Source organism: Hipposideros armiger, unplaced genomic scaffold (assembly GCF_001890085.2).
Source record: "Hipposideros armiger isolate ML-2016 unplaced genomic scaffold, ASM189008v1 scaffold_6, whole genome shotgun sequence".
NCBI classification, from domain to species: Eukaryota; Metazoa; Chordata; class Mammalia; order Chiroptera; family Hipposideridae; genus Hipposideros; species Hipposideros armiger.
The window spans coordinates 3,135,653-3,158,360 of record NW_017731356.1 but is presented as its reverse complement, the minus strand read 5'-3'; the positions used below and the strand labels follow the sequence as shown (position 1 = coordinate 3,158,360).

The window sequence follows — 22,708 nt, the reverse complement described above, 5'->3', positions numbered from 1 at the left end:
CCACAGAAGCTTTGGAGGATTAAGAGCAGAGGTTTGCCTAAATCTTTTAATTTCTGATCTTTGGCCTCTGTGAAGCCCTGGGTCTGGGCTTGCAGCATAGTTTATCTCCCAAAGCCCAGTCCATAGAAAGAACAGCTGTAGTGAATGTCCCATAACCAGCTGCTTATCTATTAAGTTGCTCAATGTCTATCGACACCGAGTTGCATCTATCTTTTTTGGACTTCAGTTCCAAGAAAATTTGTCTCCTGACAAACTGATATGCTTGCTTTTATCAGATGACAAAGATTCCATATAGGTTTGGCCTTTGGCTTGGTTCTCTGTACGGTTAGTGCTAAATACAAGGTTCAGTCATTATAACGCTTTTCATCTACATGGGGAATATACTTTCCCCCGCGATGCTTGTTTTCCCAAATGTTGACGATTATTATAAATGGTATTGTATGAGTGTCTGTCACTGTAAATTCCTCCAAATGCTTTTTTAGATCTAGCTGCAATACAAATATTATAAATAAAATTAATTGGAGTGCTGCGTTTTATGTCAAGATCCTCCAAAAATAGCATATATAGAATTATAAATAAAATAAGACTGTTAAGTACTTTATCAATACTGGAGGTTTCTGTAAATAAGTGTATTATAGGGCAAAGTAATAATCTTTAGTTCTAGGGTCAAGCGTATCCAGTTCCAATCCCAGCTGTATCATCTTCTGCCTGTTACCCGGCTGCTCTGAGTCTCACCTTCATTTCTGCAAAATGGGTATAATGGCTGCACGTATCTCACAGAATGAAGTAATATAATGTATGTATACTGTGCGCAGAGCACAACGTCTGGTCTGTGATAAGTAATAACTATACATATAGCTGTTATGGCATGTTTAATTCTAGCTTTACAGCAGTGTTTCTGTCAAAATATAAGAATAAAATTTAAGAAATAGAAGAAAATATTTAAAAATGTAAGACATGCTCCGCTTTCGCTATGAAACCCTAAAAGTCCATCTGAGCATGGCCATTCTTTTAAAGTCTAGCCTCATTTTTCTCTCCAGCATTTTTGAGTGTTTCCCCACCAAGTAAACGGAGCAGGACCTCGTGTTTGAGGACTTTGTCACCAAATAGAGTCTGGACAGCAAAACTGTCCAGAACATCGCACAGGAGTTCAAATATTTACCCACCACTTAAATTTTCTGAAGCCAAGGGGCCTGCTGTCCGTTCTGTGTAATGCTGCTGTTTTCCGCATAGCTCGCCTACGTCAGGGCTGGCAGCACTATTTAGCCTGCAATATTTCATTGTCCTTTCTGGAAAGCCTGGTGAACTGGAGGAAAGGGTACAACGGCAATGACATTTCATGACCCAGTTTTGGTTTTGTGCGTAGACGTTGTTCTGCTAATTTTCCACAGTTATCCTTCTAACGCTGTTCTCAACTCTAAGATTTAGAATATAGATTTATTGTTTTTTTCTTTTAGCCTTTTATTTTTTCTCTTTTCGGGAAGAGGTTCTGACTGACAATAAAGCCAAAAGCACTAGACCAACAGATTAGAACCACTGAAGATGGAAAAAAAAGGCCACCACAACAGCAAGAAGCCCCAGGATTTTCAACAGGAAGGAGAATGGGGACTTGAGAGAAGGGTTCAGAGTGCGTGTCTTTAACGGCTTCAGGATCCTTTGTTTCTGGGTGAGGATGGCATTCCTGGCTCCCTCCCACCGCCCAGGCCCCACCAGACGATACTGATAGGAGTTGCAGGGTCCGAAGTAGAGCTTCACAGCCAGTTTAGGGTCTTCTAAGACGAGAGAGAGGAGGTCTGGCTTCGCACCTATTTCTAAGGCGAGCTCGTCCAAGTAATCGACGTAATTGGTCTGCAATATCTGGCTTTGGCTCTTGCCAAACCTAAATGAAGAAAGCGAGAAGGGCAGATTCACAGGATGTTCGAAGTTACATGCAGACATTAGGTGTTCAGTAGCTATCGAAAGAATGGGTGAGTTTTTAGAGACTCTTGGGTAGAAAATGTTGGCTTATCTCACCAGAGGCTCCCATTTCCGAGGCTGTCCCACAAATAACCATGAACACACATGGAAGTTCTAGGCATGTAACACAATTTACAACCATGATTATTATTTGATATTTACTCAGCAGAGTGCCAGTTGGTCAGGATCGCTGCCAAGGTGCGTGAGGTAACACGGACAGAAGCCTACATCAATGTCTTACACAGAGGAGACCCTTAGAATTTGCCTGTTAACTTATTCAAGTACCTGGCTCTCAGGCTGGCATATAATGCTCAGTGAATGTTAGGTGGATTAGAATTTGACCATGAGGTAATCCCTTCATGTGATGTAAGACTCCAGGTCAACTTTCCAAGGGTATTCGAACCTTCAGGATTCACACCAACCTCTTTTCTAATTTACTTGGATTGGAGACCCCCCCCCCCCCCCAGCTAACTTTCCAGAGATAGGTCACCACCATTGTCCCGATCCCGTTTCCTCTCCAACACAGAATGTGGGCGGCTTGAGAAGACATGGAATCTAACATGGGCATCTTATAAAATGGAAATTAAGTCAAGGGGAAAATGTTCTGATTTGTTAAAAGTCCTATCTTTAAGTAGTTGGTTTTTTAACCACTATGTAGAAGAGTCACCTAGGAAGAACGTGAAAATACAAATGTCCAGTCTCATCCGGAGATTCTGATTCGGTTGGTCTGGGGTGGAGCTCGGAAGTCTGCTTTTGTAACGAGCAGCTAGGTGGTTCCTACAGGTGGTCCTAAACCTATGCTTTGAGAAACACTGCTCTAGATAAAGAATGTTAAGAAACACATTCTTACAGGTCAATCTTTTGTTTGTTCCTCTTGATGATGTCTGCCATCATAGTCCTCTCTGAGGGCAAGGTGCACAAGCCTAGAAAATAAAAGCCTGGTTGAGTCATGGTTTCATTCAGTAGCATTGCTTTGTCTAGTATTTGATTCTTACAATTAGACTCTGGCCGTGGACCCATGTTCCACCACTCAGGGCTGCTGCGATGTTGAACTCCAGGGAGCACCATGCCCAATGAGTTCTATAGGATGCTGCCCTTGAGCTACAGCATAAACTCTGAGGTGGAGGGGTAAGAGAAGAGGCTGGAGAAGGAAGGCAAGTCCAAGGAGGAGTCGGGAAGCCATGTCAGGTGGCCTGAGCTCTATGCTGAAGGTGATGGGAAGCCATGAAAGGGTTTTCTGTAGGAGGTGATAAGGTAAGCTTTGCCTTTGAAAAGATCCTTCAAGCTGCTGAATTTCAGAAAATGGGCTCCAGGGAGGTGAGTTTAAAGGCAGCCAGACCAGTGAAAAGGCTGGTGTGAGGTAGAGGGGTGCAGACTAAGGTAGGGCAGTGGGGATGGAGAAAGTAGGTTGATGCAAGAGTTACCATCATGTGCTGACTCCATACCCATCCACAAGTGTCCCCGGAGCTTCAGACATGTTGAAACACAGTCAGTTCCCCTCTGGATGTGGCTTGTCATTAGACATCTCAGATTTAATAAGTCCCAAACTGAGCTCATCTTTGAAGCCCTCCTGCTCATCCTTGCATCTTTTCCCACACACACCCTCTCTGCTCACAACAGTGATGTGCACCCAGGTTCCATGGCCAGAGATTGGCAAGTCATCGTTCTTGGTTCCTCTCTCTTCCCTGCTCTTGCCATACTGAGCCAGTCCTTATGCCCTGCTGATTATATCCTTAACTACTTCTCACATGTATACCATCTCCCCCACTGGGTCTGTCTGCCTGGCTCAGGTTGCATCGTAGTTTAACACAGGCTATTGCAGTGCCTTCTCTCTGGTCTCTGAGACTCCATTCTTTTCTTCTTTCAAGCCTGTCTTCCACACGAATGTTGAAATTGTGTATCAAAAATGTAAATCTGAGAATGCCTCTTCCTTGCTTATAACCTTTCATTGGGTCCTCTGTCTGAAGAGCTTTCTAAAATGAAGATTCTAGGTCCCCAGGCCAGACTTCATCAGGGTCCCTAAGGACCCACCAGGTGATATTTATGTGGAGCTAGATTTGAGATGAGCCACTCTACATTTTACATGCAAGTTCCTTAGCATGCCTCACAAGGTTCCCGTGTTCTGGCCCATGACATGTGTCACCCATGATGTTCTAGGGATGTCAGACAGCCTCTAATTCTCCATGTGCATCATGCCTCTGCACTCTAGCTCAAGGGACTTCCTTTTCTATACCTGAGAAATTCAGTCCTCTACAAAGTTTTCCTTCACCTGCCCTCCCCTTGTCCTACCCTGCTTTTACTACACGCCATCTATCTTCTTCACACACACTCCACCCATCCCTCCATCAAAGCATTCATCTTATTTTGTCGAACAGATATGTTTAAATTTCTCTCTACCCCACCAGGTCCTAGCACAGGGCTAGATGCTCAATGTGTTTTTGGTGAACTGAATTGACCCTTGGGTCGGTGAGATAATAGCTTTCTGAGCGGAGAAAAGTGCTACACAGATGCTGAGATAGAAACCTTTCAATAATTTTATAACTTTGTAGGGATCTGTGAGGTTCAACTGCTTAGGTAGTAAGAGTTTATTTGGAGTGAAGTGTGGAGCAAGTCGTAGGTCTCTTGACTTGCACATATTCTGAGGAATTTATAAACTTCTTATAGGTGAAACCAGGAGTCACAGGTGTTCTCTTTCTCAGCGCTTCTCTCATGATTCCAAGAAAGGATGACATACGCTGAACTTTACGCCAATCAAAATTCTCTGAATTCTAATAGTTTAAAGAAATGGTGGCAGATATTTATTACTATTGTATCTCTATATTTGTTATTTTGTGATGTTTCTAGTAACGTTGTAGGATGTAAATCTTATGAGAACAGTCAAGGTAGGCAGCCTTATCTAAACTTATTACTGAGCAAACCCCACCAGGTATGAAATCCTCAGCTACTCACTTACCTTTGAAAACTCTTGTCGCCCAACGGGCTTGAAGTTCAACAGTTGGAAAAATGGAACCAAGGGGCTGGATGAGGCCAATGCAGGCAAGGGTTGACTTCTCCAGGTGAGGAGGGAACATGTATTTATACAGTGAAACCATGTTTTCCTCTACTTTAACCAGTGACTCTTCAAGGAAGGGAAAAGAGAAAGTATATCCCGTTGCAAAGACAATGACATCAATGTCTTTCTCCACCGTCCCGTCCTCAAAGATAGCAGCAGTTTCTGTGAGCTCTGTCACTCTTGATTTCACCTTGATGGCTCCATAGAGTATATGGCTTGGAAGATGATCATTTAGTACTGGTTCTTTCATAAGGTATCTGAAACATACCGAAGGAAACACCTGGAAGGAGCATTTAATAAGGAGTCTGGAGCCCTCTTGATGTTCCATGGGGTTGGCTCTGAGAATAAAGAGGTTTCTCAAATATCCATAAAACTTTCTAATTTGATTAGGGGTCCTGGCCCAAGCCTTACTATCTGACTGTATTTCCATGTCACAAATCTCTGCCCTCAACACAGGAAAAACCTGTAGGTGATGGGAGTAAAAGATATTTTAAAACAGGAAGCATCCCCAATGGCTTAGACAAAATGGCAGTGCCTATGGTTAATCCCTGACTATTCCGGTGGTTATTATCCTATTGATATTTCTACCATTCTTTTATGTTATCAACCATTAATTATCTTGCTGTTCCATTTAATCTCTGGTCATAAGTAAGGAAGGGGACATTTGTTAAATTCCCATTAGTTTTGAAACTTAGTAAGGGATCAATGTGGAAATTAATGTATAGAATTAAGTTTGGAGATATTTGTTAATCCCAAGTATCCATAAGTCTCGTATATGATAGCCTGGGTGATAAAGCAAAGTCTACTTGTACTTCTTAAATTCTCTTTTTTTTTTTGGAGATATGAGAACCATTTTTTAAAAAATATAAGACAATACATGCCACATGTATCAGGTCTCAGAATACAGTAGTCACATGGCATTGTTGAAATATTCCAAAGCTCTTTTTTTTAAGGGAAGGAGCCTGTTATCAACTAAATTAAAATAAACATCTATAATGTTTGCTTGTGTTTATAAGGTTGGTGATGTAGAACTTTGAGATGAACAAAGATTCCCCCTCCCCTCCACGGGAAGAACCTGCAAAGCATGAGTTATCAGCTGGAGAATTTGGCACACTTTCCCATGACAACCCTCTGAAAGGAAGGTCACAGTCCCTTAAAGCAGCCCTTCTAATGTCGGGCCGCTCTGGGTATTAGAAAGTTCCTTCCCTGATCTATTCTGCTTTTCGGAGCAGCTCATACCATTTCTACTTGATCTTCTTAAGTATTTACTTTTCTATAGGCATACTGAACAAATCTGGAATTCAAACTCCAGGACCTATATGACACCTATGCCGTTCGGTTGTAGCTTGAACTACCATTGTTGGTTCTTTGCAAAGAGAGGCACCTCTGACAACCTTGCTTACCAATGAGTATACCATTAAAAAAAAGCAAAATAACCCTACTTGTTTTGAGGCTCAAGGCCATAATTTTCATGGCTGAACCTCTGGTTCATCTGTCGTTCCATCATCCATTTTAGAAGCATTTGTGGCAGGACGTTTCGGAGCATGGAACTAAACCGGGTGTGGAAGACATGGTCCCAGGGATAGCCACCTTCAGAGATACGACCCACGATCCAGGAACCATGCCTGGTGCTGATAAATACCTGTCAGCAAAGAGGAATACAATTCACTTAGGGCATTGTCCCTTTTGGGAGGGATCTGCTGGGCAGGTGATGTATCACATGTACAGTCCCAGAATTTGCTGAAATGCTCTGTTTTTTTTTTAAATTTATTTTATTTTATTTTTTTTTAGCTGAGCCATCCCGCCACCTGTTGGCAGCTCACGGCTGCTCAGCTCGGGCTGACTCGAACCGCTGTTGCTCAGAGCTCAAACTCTTGAGCGAGCTCTTAACCAACTGAGCCACTCAGCCGGCCCATTGAAATGCTCTGTTTTAAAGATGATTGGCCTCCAAGTGAAGCACCTTCTAGTTTTCACTGGTCTGTGGCAACTTTATGATAAAGGGGGTACCCCGTGGTATATACCCCAATAAGAGGAAGAGTGCACTAGTCATGAGAACTTGCATGGACACACGAGGAACTCTTTGGGCTAATACCCATCGTAAAATCCATGACTCTGCTGTGTTTACAGTTGTCGTGCGATGTTTCTTCCCTCCCCTCCTCTTTTCCACCCACCCAAGTTTCTTTTATAGTGAAGGTGAATAATTATGACCGTAGGAAATGGATGGCTGCAGCCCAGTGACTATGCAGGTGTAAATGTATGGCTCTCTACCTTGGAGTGGGAATAACAAGGCGAATCAGCTTCCTCCCATACTTAGAAGAACGTTTTATGTATCCTAAAAGTTAAAAACTCTGAACTTAGACCGTGATTCCCAGTCTCTTCAAGTGCACACCTGAATCCTCTTTCAGATGTATTTTTCACCTTTCTTACTCAGATTTCTCTTGCTTTCAAAATGTGTTTTGAAATATGGATATATAAAAATATATGTTCAAATATGTATTTTGCCTTGCTTACTGTTACTCCCCCATTGTCCAAATGAATGTTTGAATTGCTTCTCAAAATGTCACATACCGTCTTATGAGTTCTGTTGTGTAAGGCTGTCTCAGACGAATCCTTACATATGATTCACTTGTAAGGAAATTGATACACTTAAGAGTTTGAGATCATGGGCTCTAGACCCAAGACCCCAGATCTAGGCTGCCTAGGTTTGAATCCCCCAGCCTTGCTACTTAATAGCTGTAATGCCTTGGGCAAGGTATGTCAACCTCTCTGTCTGTCTGCAAACCTCATGGGATTGTTGGGCAGATTGAGTGAGATGATACACGAATATGTAAAGCATTTAAACTATTGCCTGCTAGCTATTACTACTTTGTGAATTTAGGCTGGAGGAGAGGAGTTTTGTATGGTGTCACACATCTGGAGTAAGCCAGAATTTGGAGACAAATTTTGCTGGGAAGGACCTCAAGTTCTTAGCTTGTAAAGCCGTACCTACACAAAACAGTATTACATTATTGGTCTGTGTGTGGTGATAGACTTATGTCCCCGTTGTTCCTTGCTGCTGCCCTTATGTTGACTTGACAATACTTTGATCAGGTATTAGGTATTATACTTAATATTTCCATGAGTGTCTCATTCCCTTACTTCCTATCTCCCCCTCTTCCATGGCCCTGACCGAGAGGTGACTCTGACAGGTCCCAGTGTAACCCCTTCATTAGTCTGCTGGGGCAGGCACCATATTTGTTTATCACATTTGCTACTGGGCATCTCAAGTCCTGAAAGTGTGAAACTCAGGACAGGATGGTTGTGCTAGTTGCGGCCATGGCCATGGTAAGTCCGTGATGTCAGAAGATGCCACCAGGCTGAGGAGGCTAGTGCACAAGTGACAGGGCCCCTGGGTCCATGCCCTGCTGGGAGAGAATGCTTAGGAGAGAGGAACCTTAGCTATTTTCCTGTCTTTGCCGAGGTCTGTCCCGCCGGAAGGGGTTTAGTTTCTGCTGTTCCCAAGCATTATTGACATCTCGTAATGCTTGAGTCCTTGGCAGCTCAGCCTTGTCATTCCTGAGCAGGGACAAAGATGACAGTGGTTTGAAGGCCTCGGCAGGCACCTAAATATCTATGATCTTGGCCGGGAGTCTTACAGTTGATTTCACCTTTTTTTCATGACCCTTAGATAACCAATGATTATTTACATTTCAAATATAATTCAAGTATACGTTAACTTTCTAAATGGCACTCCCCAAAATATGAACAGGTCAACTTTTCACTAAACCCCCTGGGTAAAAACAAGGCCTCTTAGGCTGAAAGTCATCTGGTCCAAACTTCCCATTTAAAAAGTGAGAGAACCGTAGCCCGGAAAAGTGAAATGACTCACCCTAGGCCACACAGTTGACAGTGGCAGAGCTGGGAGGTAAACTCTGGCTCTTTGACTCCAGATTTTCTATGGTACCACACTGAGCAACCAACCAAACAACCAACCAACCAAACAACCAACCAATTAATGAGTAATGGAGCCTTGATTCGACGGCTCGGATTTTTCAATATGTCTGCCCCTTTCCTCTCCTCCATGGTACAAAGTCAGCAGAGAGCACCGCACCTGAGTAGCCTTCTTACTCAGCTCAACGGCGATATCTGAGGCCGAGTTTCCTAATCCAATCACCAGGATGTGTTTCCCCTCAAATCCCTCTGGGTGCTTGTATTGGCGGCTATGGAAATACTGGCCTTTGAACCTCTCGATACCTTCAGGAGAAAAAAGAGAGCAGCCTGTCAACTCTGTCAAGTTAATGTCAATCAAACTGCATCATCAGCTTTTCTTTTCTGGAGCCAATCGTTTGTTTGGCCTTTTCCCCTCTTAGGGGAGTTGCAATAGCAAGGCCAGATGGCGAACTCAAAGTATAAAGCACATAAGAAAAGTTAAGCTATGGTCCAGGAGCCGAAGAGTTTCCAGGAACCCTCTTTAGGAACCCTGTCTTGGGGGCGTGGTTCTGTGGAAAAGGCTGCAGGGACAGAACAAAGTCAAAGGTGTTTGGCAGGATGGAAAAAGGCCAAGGCAGGTCCGTGGCTAAAAGGGCCTCCCCAACAGAGAGCCAGTGTAGGTGAGAATTCCCTGAAATGCTGACTCTGGAGGAGGTTAGCAGAACTCCCTGGGTAACGAAGACCCAGAGAGGTCAACAGGAACAAAGATGGTATTGGGAGTCTTTCGTCCTTCCAGCTCTATCCTGATCTTACTATTGTCCCCAAATTGCAGAGGCTAATTCTACCTGTAGATCTAAACTGCACATAAAGTGCCTAGACACCGACTCCAAAAAGCTGGGGATCCCCGGCCTCACCTGGAAATGACTCCAATGGGAGGTAAGGGAGGATGTGATGGCCGCTGCAAACCATAACTGCATCGAAGACAGCGCTTTGCTCCTTGCCTCTGGTCTCGGTGACAACCTCCCATTGGCCAGAGGATGAGAAATCCGGGCGTTTTTTCACACTGAGGACAGTTGTCTTAAGCAAACAGAGAAGGCACCATGGAAAATTAATCGGGCATCACAAGGGCTTTGTCCAGTGCCCCGGGAGTGGGGACGGGTAGAGTGCAGTGTGCAACTCCATTTAGGTTCCATTTGAATCCGTTTCAAGCCAGTTATGGCAAAGACTGTTCAGCATGCCTTTCCCACTCTTCTTTGGCAGGGAGCTACTGAGGACGGGCTGCTTTGTGCGAGATGTCCGTTCAGCATTGGGCGCCAGTCTGTTGAAGACCGAGTAAGAACTGGGGCGAAATGCAAGGTGAGCTCTGTGCGACGTGCAAACACACATTTATCATTCAAATGATCACACAGTATTTACCAAGAAACTTGTATGTGTCTCTCTCTGTGCAGATTAAGCACTTGGCACTAAGCGCTTTTCATACTGCCTGGTACCTTGCCAGCACTCCACGAATGGCAGTTGCTCGCGTTTCGTGTTTGTAAAGCAGAGTACATCATGTTCATGATCTCATTTGGATGAAATAATTTATCAGTTACATAAAGGTCGTATGTCTACTGTGTGTAAGTAACAAGGTCAAACGGAAGCAAAGCTTGTCTCACCTGTGGGTATGGCATGCTTCTCTTGTTTGCAAGGACCCAAGCCTTTTCTACGTGCTTTTCAATTTTCAGATATTTTTCAAAATTCTGCATAGGCAATTTTTGAGATGGTTCAAATTCAAAAACATGTATGGGATATTAGTGTAAAGCTTATGAAAGTACTATAAAATGGCTGGGTATTTTCAGCTGCGATTAAAGATGTCAGAGTTGCAGCCCAGGGTAGTATGTTAGCTAACGTACTGTGGATTCTTGCTGTTCAAAATGCGGTTCGAGGACCAATGCTTTCAGCATCACTTGGGAGGTGATTAGAAATGAAACAGAGCCCTTTCCAGTTTGAGCTGAGCCCTAACATCTTTTGGCTTATGCCAACTCAGAGACCAATAAACAGAAATGAGTTTTCCTAGCCCCGCTGCAACCCCCAGAAACCAATTACAGCAGTAACACAAACAATCCTAACATGACCTTTGAAAGAACAGATAATATAAATTATATATCATAAGAGGGCAATATTCCTGTTCAATAGCTTGATAATTAAGTGGACAAAGACCTATCAAATCTTCTGGTATAAGGACTTTGTCATTCATAGGATGGATCTACCAGGAATTGGGGGGGGGGTAAACTACATTAGATGAAACTGGACATTTTAATGGTATTTACAAATATAGATTTTTTTCACCCAAATCAACTATTATAAATGAACATAATTCAAACCTGGGAAAAAACTATAAAATTACTGAGAAAATGAGATGTGTTAACAAACTAAGCTTCACTAAGAGTTATTTATTCAGAGTTATAATTTAAATTTTATTTCTTAAGCACAATTACTAGTTCTCAGAGTGAAGGTTATTGATAAAAATTCAGCAGATATGGTTAGTGAGAATATTCTTCTGGTTTTTTTTTTCTTGTTGATTAATTGTTTCTGAGGAAGCACACAGGAAAGATACTTCTAATTGTATTTCAAAATGATCTGGCCATCTTTATCTTGCTAGAGATTGCAACCAGAAAAAATAATTAGCAAAAATAGTTTGTATAGGCTTCTTAGATGAATGGAGAACTGTCTGTTTATTTAACACATTTTTCTAAAACATGCTATTTCTATAGGGAAGGTAAGAAAATGAACTAGCAGTTTGGTGTTTTCCATACGTCTTTTTAAGGGAAATGAGGGTAGGAGTCTTTAGTGGTTATAAACAGTTTAAATGCAGTTTAACTATCACTATAATCAATCATCAAAACCTTTAATTTTAACAGATGATTTTTTTCTTCTCTTAATGTGCATGATCTATAATGTGTAGGGTAGTTTCGGAGGTTTTGTGTCATGCTCTGATCCTTCAGCATCATTGGATTAGAACGCTTTGTTTCATTCACAAGTTCTTTCATTACCAGAACAACTTCTCGACTTAAATGTGATCTGAACTAATGTAGAGAAAACCATTCCCCTCATTCCCCCCAAATTCAATACCTGGAACTGAATGTATTTTAGAAGATCAAACTTTTTGGCAAAAATCCTGAAATATTCCAGGATCTTAGAATTGTGCAGGAAGTTTGGAAAATCTTCAGGCATTGGGAAGTCACTGAAACAGGACATTTCTTTGCTGGTGTTGGTGATGACGGATTGATAGATACTCGCTCGGCCATCTTCAACATTTTCCTAAAGGATCAAATAAAAGAGAGATAATCATACATTAAAAAAAAAAATCCCTTGGTATCCTGCTCTTCTAAATTTCACCGCTGGGTGATTGGATCCTCTTTCGTTGTTGTAATGTGATTGAAATACCTGGGTGAGGAGGTGCAGTGTACCTGTTCCATCATCCTGTGTGACAGGACGTAGGTGGGGCCTTCCAGTGTCACTCACTGGAGGGGCTATTGCCATTGGTGGATTTGGAAGTGGAAACAACCCTTCTTTGGGCGTATTTAGCATCCTAGGTCTCTAACTTTTTAATGTCAGTCATTGTGACTACCAGCCTCTTACTGAAATTCCCCTGGGGAGGCTATGCCCACTTTCCACCTCTTTAGGAACCAGTAAACCCTGGGACAATGGTCAGAGAACATAATAGAGAATATCAATTCAAATGAGTACTTTTGGGGGCAGGGAGTTTTCACATGTTGATTTGAACCACCTGCCCTCACTTTATGCTTTATGCAAATCAACCTTTGTCCTGTGATAAAGGTGAGCAGCATTGATACCAATCACACCTGAAGCTTGATTTGGAATGTTAGTGAGTGTGCTTTGGTAACACAGAAGGCAGCCCATGTTATTGCTATGATTGAGTCTATAGTTTCCCCTACAAGAAGTGCTCTGCTTAATGATAATATCTTTTACGTTAAATCGTGACAAGACCCAAGGAATGGTGGTTCGTCATCCCTGATATCAGCATGTTATCAAAGAGGCTTTTATAAGACAATTTAAATCATGGTATCCAAGAACTTCTTTTTTTAAGATTTTTTTTTTTAATTGGGGAATTGGGGGAAGGGGAACAGACAAGTTGCTGTCGTTTTGTTCTTTAGTCTAGTTGTAGAGGATGTTGCTTCACTGGCCCAAGTTGGCACCATCATTGCGCTCTTCCCGGGCGAGGCAGATCAGTCCCCGGCTTCTGGACGGCCAATCACAGAGGCTGCTGGCCGCTCATGCTGGCTGCTGGCTACACATGGTAGCTTATGGCAGCCCACTGCAGCAGGGGACTGCAGCCTAGCTGTCGCTGGCGACCCACGGCAGCCCAGCTCCAGGTTGAGCTGTTGTTCAGCATCTTAGCTGTGGAGGGCAGTGTCACTGGCCCTTATATGTGGGATCCGAACCGGGGCCCTCTGGCATCCCAAGCCAGTTCTTAACCAATGCGCCACTCGGCCTACCCCAAGAACTTCTTAATAGAAGCTTCTGCCTATGCAGAGACTAAGGCGTCATCCAGGCAAATAGTAGTTGCATTATGACTCAGCATGAGGGAGGGTTTTTAAAAAAACACATGGAAGGGTTGCAGGAGCTCGCTAATTAATTGAAATAAATTACTCAGTCTTACATAAGCAGCACTACACTCCCTTCCACAGAGTAGTAAATAAAGTAAACATTTAACTGTCATCTCAAGACCACAATAATCAATTGTGCATGTTCCTTTCTCATTCTTATTCATAGAAAATCATTACTTTCCTGTCAACCTTTAGAGCAAGGCTCCTTCGATTTTGGGGCAACATGGAAAGAGGCAGCCTGGACTAGCCGAAGGAGTGTGGTCCTCAGAGTTAGACACAGGTTTCAATCCATGTCTTTCAGTCTGCGTGAGCCTGGACCAGAGCGGCCCCCTGAGCTGTGAAACAGAGATGTACTAGATGCTCAGCAGTGGTGCACACGGTTATTGGGGAGGAAGCTCTAAGTTTCAGCAAAGCTGTCGGCTACAGTTCACTGTTCACTGCAGCATAAGAAAGGCACCTTGGGGGGCAGAGCGGACACCACAGTAACTGACCCAGGCACGCTCACTCTCACACTTGAGTTTCCTGCCACTTTCGGTGCAAGAGGGTGTATTTGATTTTGTTGAACAGACTCAAAAAGAGTCTGGAGGCTTTGCTGGAAATAAATGATAAAGATGTTTTTCAAGGGTCTTAGGGTTTGCAGACAGGAAACACAGCTAGGCAACACCCAGAGTGTTCCGAAGAAGAAAGAAAAGCTAAGAGTTATAGTACAAAGTTAATTCTTGGGAAGAGCTAGTCCTGCATTCTTAGCCTCTGGATTGAGCCAAGGTGGTAATTCTCTAGAGGACCAGTGGTTTGGATAATGGACCCCAGGTTGTGTGGATACATGGATATCTTTTTCTTAGTTGATCACAGGGAGTAATCATAGGATTATCTGAAGGTTTGATGTATATCCAGGACTGGAAGGTTAAAAAGTTTAAGTTCCCAGGCTGGTCAGAACAAAGCAGCTTCATTTCCTCATACCTCAGCCTACCTGATTTTAGTAATGTAGCAGCTTGACTATCATCTTGGCTATTAATTCACTTTATACCTCAATTTCAAAGAGTTAAAAAAGAGTAAACTGTGAGATTTTGCCTCTTATATATAGTATAAAAATATATATATATCGGACTTCACAGGGGTTATCAGTTTCCATATGAGTCACCAAAGCTAAAACAATATGTATTCTCAGATTGTGTCTTTTAAGAGCATATATAGAATCCTTGCTAAATTTAGGTCTAAGTTTGTAAAGAGCCTCTTCCCTCGCACATTTCTTCCTCTCTTTCTTATCCATCCACCAATCCATCCATCCATCCATCCATCCATCCATTCACTCATGCCAACTCAGGCCAGGAGTCAAATGCCCTTTCCATAAGCAACGTGTTTATCTTTCCTATTCCAGAATCAAGGCCCAGATGATAACTTTGTTGCAACGTCAAGTGGCTTGGTAAAGGCTTGTCAGATTAGAACATGGCAACTTTCTAGGTGATTGGAGTTTGGTGTGGTGTTTATTGTTAACTATGTGTTAGAATGCAAAGGGAGTTTGTATTAAAATATGAAGTGGTTTCTGTCTCATACACGCAGGATACAATGTTCTGAACTCTGGATAAATAAATCATGATATTTTCATTTTCAAACACTAGCTTCAAGTTGCCTACTACTAGACTCACATCTATTGTGTAAACTATTGGGTTGTTGGGAAAGTCATGACCCATTTTTGCAATGAAAAACATAGAAAAAATATGTCATGACTTTTCTGACAACCCAATATTTCTGGGTATTTCAACACGATCAAACACAATATTCTTGGCAAGACTGAGTGTCTATGAGTTTCTTATCCTACCAAGTTCTCAAAATCAGAACTAGTTCATAAAGCAAAAAAAAAATGCTAATGTTTTGTCCAGACCAGATAATTTTATAAGTAGTACAAAGGAGTGTTAAACATGAGGGCGCTGGAGTCAGACTGGGTTGATATCTTACTTCTACCACTTTTAGTGGCTTTATAACCATGAGCAACTTACATTAAGTCAGTTTCTTCCTTTTCTCCTGTCAAATGGGGTTCACTAATAATTCCAGCATCACACAATCGTTATGAGGCTTTGATTAGTTCAGGTAAAGTGCTTGGTACAATGGCCGACTCTAATTAAGTGCTCAATACATGTTTGCCTCTTTTGCTATTATTATGGGCCACTAGAGTTAATCTTAAGAAACCAGCCATAGTTTAAATTAAGATCGACCATTACGCAGTAACCAATATACTGGTTTTCAAGTTGGTTTTCAAGTGAGGTTGGCTTCTCTGTCAGGTCAATTTTAGGTAATGAGAAGAACTGGTTCTGATGTCTGAGCTCCTCTGATAATTTCAGAGCCAGGGCAAGGGTCGCTTTTCAGGTTTTGCTTTTGTGGTTTGTCAAAAATTGATGATGACATCACAATTCTGTTTCAAATTGGTTTGGAATATTGGATCTTGGGGGAGTCACATTTTAAGACAGAAGGTGATATTTCAGATTGAGTCTAGTCACGGGAAACCAAGGTAGAGAGATGTTAGAGGCTATTATATGAAGATTAATTAAAATAAGCTGAGTAGAGGTGACTCTTAAACAACACAGGTTTGAACTGCCTGGTTCCACTTATACACCATTTCTTTTAAATAAGTACATATAACACTATAAATGTATTTTCTCTTCCTTATGCTTTTCTTAATGTTTTCTTTTCTCTAGCTTACTTTATTGTAAGAATACAGCATATAATACATGGAATATTAAAAATATGTTCATTGACTATGTTTTGGGAAAAGCTTCCAGTCAACAGGAGGGTATTAGTAAGGTAAGTTTTGGGGGAATCAAATGTTATATGTAGATTTTTTACTGCATGGGGGTCAGCCCCCACACCACTGTTCAAGGATCAAGTGTATATGTAGCTGGAAAAAGATATATTTATATCCAAATGTAAAACAATGCAAAAACGAAAAGCCATAAGAAAACCTCACCAAAGCAATGTATATTGGTAACTTCCCTGTGAACACAGGTATCAGGAACAATGAAGGAGGCAGAGCAGGTGAGGGGCTGAAGGGAGATGATGCTTTTCTCTCTCAGTACCTCAGGAAGGCTATTACCATATTTGCCGGCGTATAAGACGACTGGGCGTATAAGACGACCCCCTAACATTTCCACTCAAAATACAGAGTTTGTTATATGGGCAGTCTATCTGAAGTGTACCTGGCGTATACTCCAAGTGAGATGACCCCTCACTTGGAGGCATATTTTTCAGGGCCAAAAAATCGTCTTATACGCCGGCAAATACGGTAGGTATGAGCGCTCAGGAATCTATAGACCTGCATTTGTGTTGTTTTTCCACCACTGGTGTTCCCTTGGGCAAGCTGTTTATCCTTTTCCTCAGTTCTCTCTTCATATGTAAATGGGAATAATTATAATACCTACTTCCTGGGAATATTGTGAAGAAAAATGAGATGATGCATTGCAAGTGCTTCCCATTACTGGAAAAATTGTTAAAAATATAAGAATGGTGCATATTGGTGAGAAATTACTAAGGGAAGGATCACTAAGCCCTTTGTCTGTGAGAGAAGGGATGGCTGAATGGGGGATTGGCAGGAAAGGCTCCATATTTAAATTAAATCATCTTAATTAAAAAAAACAAAAAACGTTCATTACCCACCCATCCTGTGTTCCAAAACTGCCACTAGGGGGTGCTGGAGAACATTTGGGAAGAATTCAGCACCTCTCTTCTGGCATGGGAGAAGGACTCTTAACATTTTTTTTTTTAATGTTTATTGGGGTGACAATTGTTAACAAAGTTACGTAGATTTAAGGTGTACAATTCTGTAATACATCATCTATATATCACATTGTGTGTTCACCACCCAGAGTCAGACTCTTACATTTTAACTTGTGACCACTGTGTTAAGTGATCTTAAAAGATTGGGTCTGAATATAGAAATGAAAGAAGAACCTATTTTCAGAGTTGGATCTGGATGGTAGAGGGGTGCAGAGGCAAAGTTGCCCTGGGCCTGGGTGTGGAGGCTCCCGGCATCCTTTTCGGCACCTCCTCCCTTTGGCAGTCCCATCTCCTGGTAATCACGACCTTCATATGACCCCACTGGCAGCTGGTGAAATTTGGCTTTATTGTATGCCTCACCCTGCAGGGAGCTTCGCTGTCTTTTTCGGGTAAAGAAAATTGTTTACGTTTCTCTGTTGGATATAGTTGTAAGAGAGGTTTGAAATGTGATATTGTGACAGTTTCCCAGGAGTTATAGCCTTAACCATTTTATATCTAATAAGGCTTAATTAATTTAAATTTTAATCTAACTTTTCTAATCCGTAGGAAGTTTCTCTAATTCTGAAATTTTGGACACCAGTAATAGGATAGCAGGAGAAATATTTTGGGGCAGGAAATACCTTCCTGGAGTTCATCAAGTCGTAATTTTGACAGGTCACTCAAAGTAACTCTCACCTCTTCTGCTGTCAAATTAATGATAATCATGTAAGGAGCATTTGACTCTTTGATAATAAATCCCAAATAAAACTAAATAGTGACAACTTTTTTAATAAAAAGAAATTTGTTACAATTTCACATTTCTTCCTGACGTTAAAAAATCTATCTGGGGGATAAAACTCCAAATGGAATCTATAGGTAAACTGAGAGTGGACAAAATGACACATATTTGGTTAAGACAGGAATGACCACCTTGTTATGTCACCCTCTCAGGAAAAGCCATAATGATTCCGATGACCAGTTGTTAGTAAGAAATGAATGTGATTCAACTGTTTTTCCAGTTCCCTTTCTGCAAAGTTACTTTGCAGAGTCCTATATAAATATCAGCATCTCTATCGTTAGCTCTGGCTATGCTTAAATCATTGAATGAATAGATTTTACAAATTGATATTTGTGCAATTTTTGCCAAACTTGTCTCATCATAGGAATCATTTGGGACTCTTCATTAAGGATGATGTACATATATAAAATGGAATATTACTTAGCCATAAGAGAAGGTGAAATGCTGCCATTTGCGACAACATGGATGGGTCGTGAGATCATCATGCTAAGCAAAATAAGTCAGACAGAAAAAGTTGAGAACTATATGATTTCACTCATGTGTGATATAAAACTGAAAGCAACAAACAAATAAGACAAATAAAGAAACAAAAACTCATAGATACAGACAACAGTTTAGTGGTTACCAGAGGGTAAAGGGGGAGAGGGGAGGTAGAAGAGGGTAAAGGGGGTCAAATATATGGTGACAGAAGGACATTTGACTTTGGGTTGTGAGCACACAATGCAATATATATTGGGCTGTCAGAAAAGCCATGACGCATTTTTCTATGTTTTTCGTTGCAAAAATGTGTCATGACTTTTCTGACAACCCAATAGATAATGTACTGTAGATTGTACACTTGAAACCTATATAATTTTATTAACCAATGTTACCCCATTAAATTTAATAAAAAATGTTAAAATATACTTTCTTAGGGAAAAAAAATAGATTCCTCTCCTCAGGAGATTTTGACTCAGGAAGTCTGGGCTTGTGTTCAAAATTCAGTAATTTAAGAAACCCTCCAGGTGTATCTTAGATACATTTAAGAAGCCCAAGGTCAAACAACCCCCTTTGGCATGAAATTGAACTGGCAAAGCGCATGTGCCAATATCCTCGCCATTCCCTAATCGGTCGGCGTGTAGGGAGAGCACTTTGGATGGCCTCTGCTGATGCAACAGTCTGCTCCTCATGTGCGCATCCCCTTTGCTCCTGTCCGGGACGTTCCCACCTGTTTTAATCCCCAACTTAGACGTACTTTAATACATAATCCTCAAGTTGTCACTCTTGAGTTCTGAGCTGAAATTTTGCTTAACCTCAGAGAATAGTTATAAGTAGGCACTTGATTGTTTGTTTAGGTGTTACAGAGAGCCAGCTTTGAAAGCCAGTTTGCTCCAGCTGTGTACCGTGACCAAATCATTTAATCTCTGTCAGTTTCTGTTTGCTTTTCTATAAAACACAAACGCAGTTATAATAGCTAACAATAACTTCATTGTAAGTTCGTACTTTACGTTTTTTATTTGAGAGATCTCCCTTAGTCTTCAAAAGAACACTGAGACCATTACACTTTTCCATTCTTATCCCCATTATACAGCTGAGAAAACTAAGACAAAGGGGTGTAAATAACTTGTCCAAGACCTCACACCTAGAAGGTGGCATGCTAGTACTTACTTGAAAGATTGTGGGAAGGAATAATTATAAATCTTGACAGTTATCCATCTAGGTGTCTTTCTCATTTTTATACAAATTCTTAAGGACAGCTAGCATTACCAATACCTGGGTTTGGCTCATAGTGTGAATTTAATGAACAGAATATAGTTCATAATATAGTTAAAGAGTTTCCCAGCAGGTATATCAGTAAAGCTAAGCAAAGCAAACACAGTTTATGTGTCAGAGAAAAATAAAGTAAGATAAAAAAATAAAATAAAATAAGAACACACTCTCTAAAAAAGCATTTGCTCAATGATTTGGAATAGAAGTGGTGTCTTGGGAAGACTCCTTGTCACTTCTATTATGTAAAATGTTCTCTACTATTAGCAAGTTGCTTTGAGAATTACAAATGTGTGGGCTGCAAGGCAGTGGCTAGAAGCCCGAAGCAGAGATTCTTCACATGCTGGGGTTTGTCACCTTGATTAGGATAGTAATGACCTGGGAGACACGCCAGCCTATTTCTTTAACTCCTGTACAGCTTCGTGGAGTAAATCTGATCAAAGCTGCTTAGGGAATCCCTCACGAAAGGTCATCAATAGCTATGATTCACCATGCAATAGCAGCACAACCCATTCAATAAACGAGATCTCACGTACTTTGAAACGCCACAGTCCTCCGATATCTTCGGTCCTCTCAAAGCAAGTGGGCTCAAGTCCCTCATCCACACAGCACTTCAGAGAGGTCAGGCCACTGGCCCCAGCCCCAATCACTGCCACTTTCTTTGCCATGGTCTCTTGTCCAGGGGTTAATCAGCCAATGCTCCTTCCCTGGGGCAAAAAGGAAGAGAGTCCTTACAGGTGTGCTTAGGGAATGGGCTTTGAACACTAGATCTATTGTAATTTGATAAACAGCAGGAATTCAATAACATGCCTCACTAGTCAGATTCCAAAGCCTCCCAGAACTTTGAGGCATGCCTTGTTTACAAAGTCTCAGTTTAATATTTAGAAGCAGTGCAACCCATATATCCAAGCTAAACGACTCAGTCACATTGTAGAGGCAGGGGAGCCAAACCCAGTTCGGATCTTAGAGTGAAGAGTTTTATGGTGTAGAGCTGAGCTTTTCATGGTCAGCTGCTTTCCCCAGCTACCATCCTTACCTTTGTGGCCGTGCCTGTTGACACAGCCTCTCTGTCGGAGTTGTTTTCTTTGCTGGTTGGGTGCTGGAATGCAAGAAGAGTTGGAAGAGGCTGTGAGAAGTGGGAGGAGCCTGTCAGTGCTTCAGTTTCCTGCCAGCAGAAACTCCAAGGACTTGGTTAGCTCTGAAACTAAGCAAGAGGCCCCTATTCTGAGGGCCAGGGTTATGGTGGGATGCCTGTACACTCACGACATTGTCTCATAGAAATATGATGCACTTACGCCCGTCATACAGATGCTTTAAAAACCCTTTTTGTAGTGGAGGTGGCCAATGTTTATTTGCAAATTAGCAAATACTGGTAAATGAAAAGAAAGTTTCTTTTGTGTCTGATGACACGAAACCAGCAGTCTCTTACTGGATAGGCTTTCTACCAATCTCATTTAAAAATCAATGATGATTATTGATCATGAATTACTCAAGTTTTTAGTTATTCAATTTGTTAATGAGTCTGCCGGCTATCGTCCTTACACTAGATTCAGTCATATACCCACCCAGCTACATACTATACCCATTCACAAACACACAAGGGTTTCACAGATGACAGCTACCTACCCAACCACAAGAGTGAAGTGCCCTTTGAATTAGCATGCTCTCTAGCTCTCAGCATTCTTTTGTTCTCATCTTATTTTACATAATTGGTAAAGATGAGGGGAAGGGGCATACTTATGTTTATTGATTACACAGGCCAAGTGCACAGAAATTACAATTAGCATTCCATCAAATCTAGTTTGATGCAAATTAATATTGCCCATTTGATTGAATAAGATGTCAACGAGTCCACTTTACCAGTGAAATTCCCCGTTGGCTCAAACATTCTAGGTCTGAAGGGTCAACACTGCACTTAGCCCCACTTCCACTGGAGTCTTGGTTGGAGAAAACACCCATACTAAAACGTATTCCTGAAGCGTAGACACCCCCACTCAATGTATTTTTCTTGTGCTCCTCATGTATCTTTATAAGTTTCTAGATCATTGTTTTTTCATGTCATATGGATATCCAATTGTCCCAGTACCATCTGTTGAAAAGACTGTCCTGTCTCCATTGAATTACCTTATGTAAAAGAACAAATTGCTGGAAAGACACATACTGCCAAAGTCTCTCAAGAAGAAACACGTAACTTGAGTAACCTTATATCCGTTAAAGAACTTGAAATTGTAGTTTAAAAGTTTTCCCACAAAGAACTTCAGGCCAAGATGGCTTCTCTGGTAAATTTGACAAAGTATTTAACAAAGTAATATTGTTAATGATATACCCGCTCTTCCAGAAAATTAGGACAGAATACTCCCCAACTCACTGATACCAAAACTAGACAAAAATATTATCAAAAAGTTAGATACAGATCAATTTCCCTCATAAACATGTATGCAAAAATTCATGGCAAGTGTGAACAAATATAATCCTATAGTATATAAAATGGATAATATATCATGAACAACTAGGGTATATTTCAGGAATGCAAGGTTGGATTAATAGTGGAATTCACCATATTTATAAACTAAAAATTAAAAATCATATAATCATCTCAATAGATGCAGAGAAAAAGCATTTGACAAAGCCAACATCCATTCCTGATAAAAATTGTCAGTAAACTAGGAGTAGAAAGAAACTTCCTCAACTTAAAGGTCATTTATGAAAAACCTACAGCTAATGTACTTAATGGTAGAAGACTGAATACTTTATTCCTAAGATCAGGAACAAGGCAAGGATATCTGATGGCACCACTTCTTTTTTTTTTTTTTTTTTTTTTTTTAAGCTGAGCCATCCTGCTACCTGTTGGCAGCTCAGCGGCTGCTCAGCTCGGGCTGGACTCGAACT

At 41.3% G+C, this 22,708-nt stretch overlaps 1 protein-coding gene across 4 annotated transcripts; it reads right to left on the bottom strand.

The window, feature by feature from the left end:
- Positions 1-675: 675 nt before the first annotated feature.
- Positions 676-20,958, bottom strand: LOC109385469 (flavin containing dimethylaniline monoxygenase 2). 4 transcript variants are annotated; one of them, XM_019647798.1, is made up of 9 exons: positions 20,856-20,958; positions 20,356-20,526; positions 12,029-12,217; positions 9,832-9,994; positions 9,099-9,241; positions 6,451-6,650; positions 4,910-5,265; positions 2,807-2,879; positions 1,484-1,879 (listed from the first exon to the last, which is right to left on the bottom strand). In XM_019647798.1, exons 2-9 carry the CDS (start codon positions 20,485-20,487, stop codon positions 1,528-1,530), a joined length of 1,608 nt encoding a protein of 535 aa, XP_019503343.1. In that variant the 5' UTR covers positions 20,488-20,526; positions 20,856-20,958; the 3' UTR covers positions 1,484-1,527. The 4 variants fall into 4 exon arrangements, with proteins under 4 accessions (XP_019503363.1, XP_019503343.1, XP_019503354.1 ...); XM_019647809.1 differs by lacking the exon at positions 20,856-20,958 and adding an exon at positions 20,630-20,839; XM_019647827.1 differs by lacking the exon at positions 4,910-5,265 and having other exon boundaries at positions 1,790-1,879.
- Between the last annotated feature and the right edge of the window lie 1,750 nt (positions 20,959-22,708).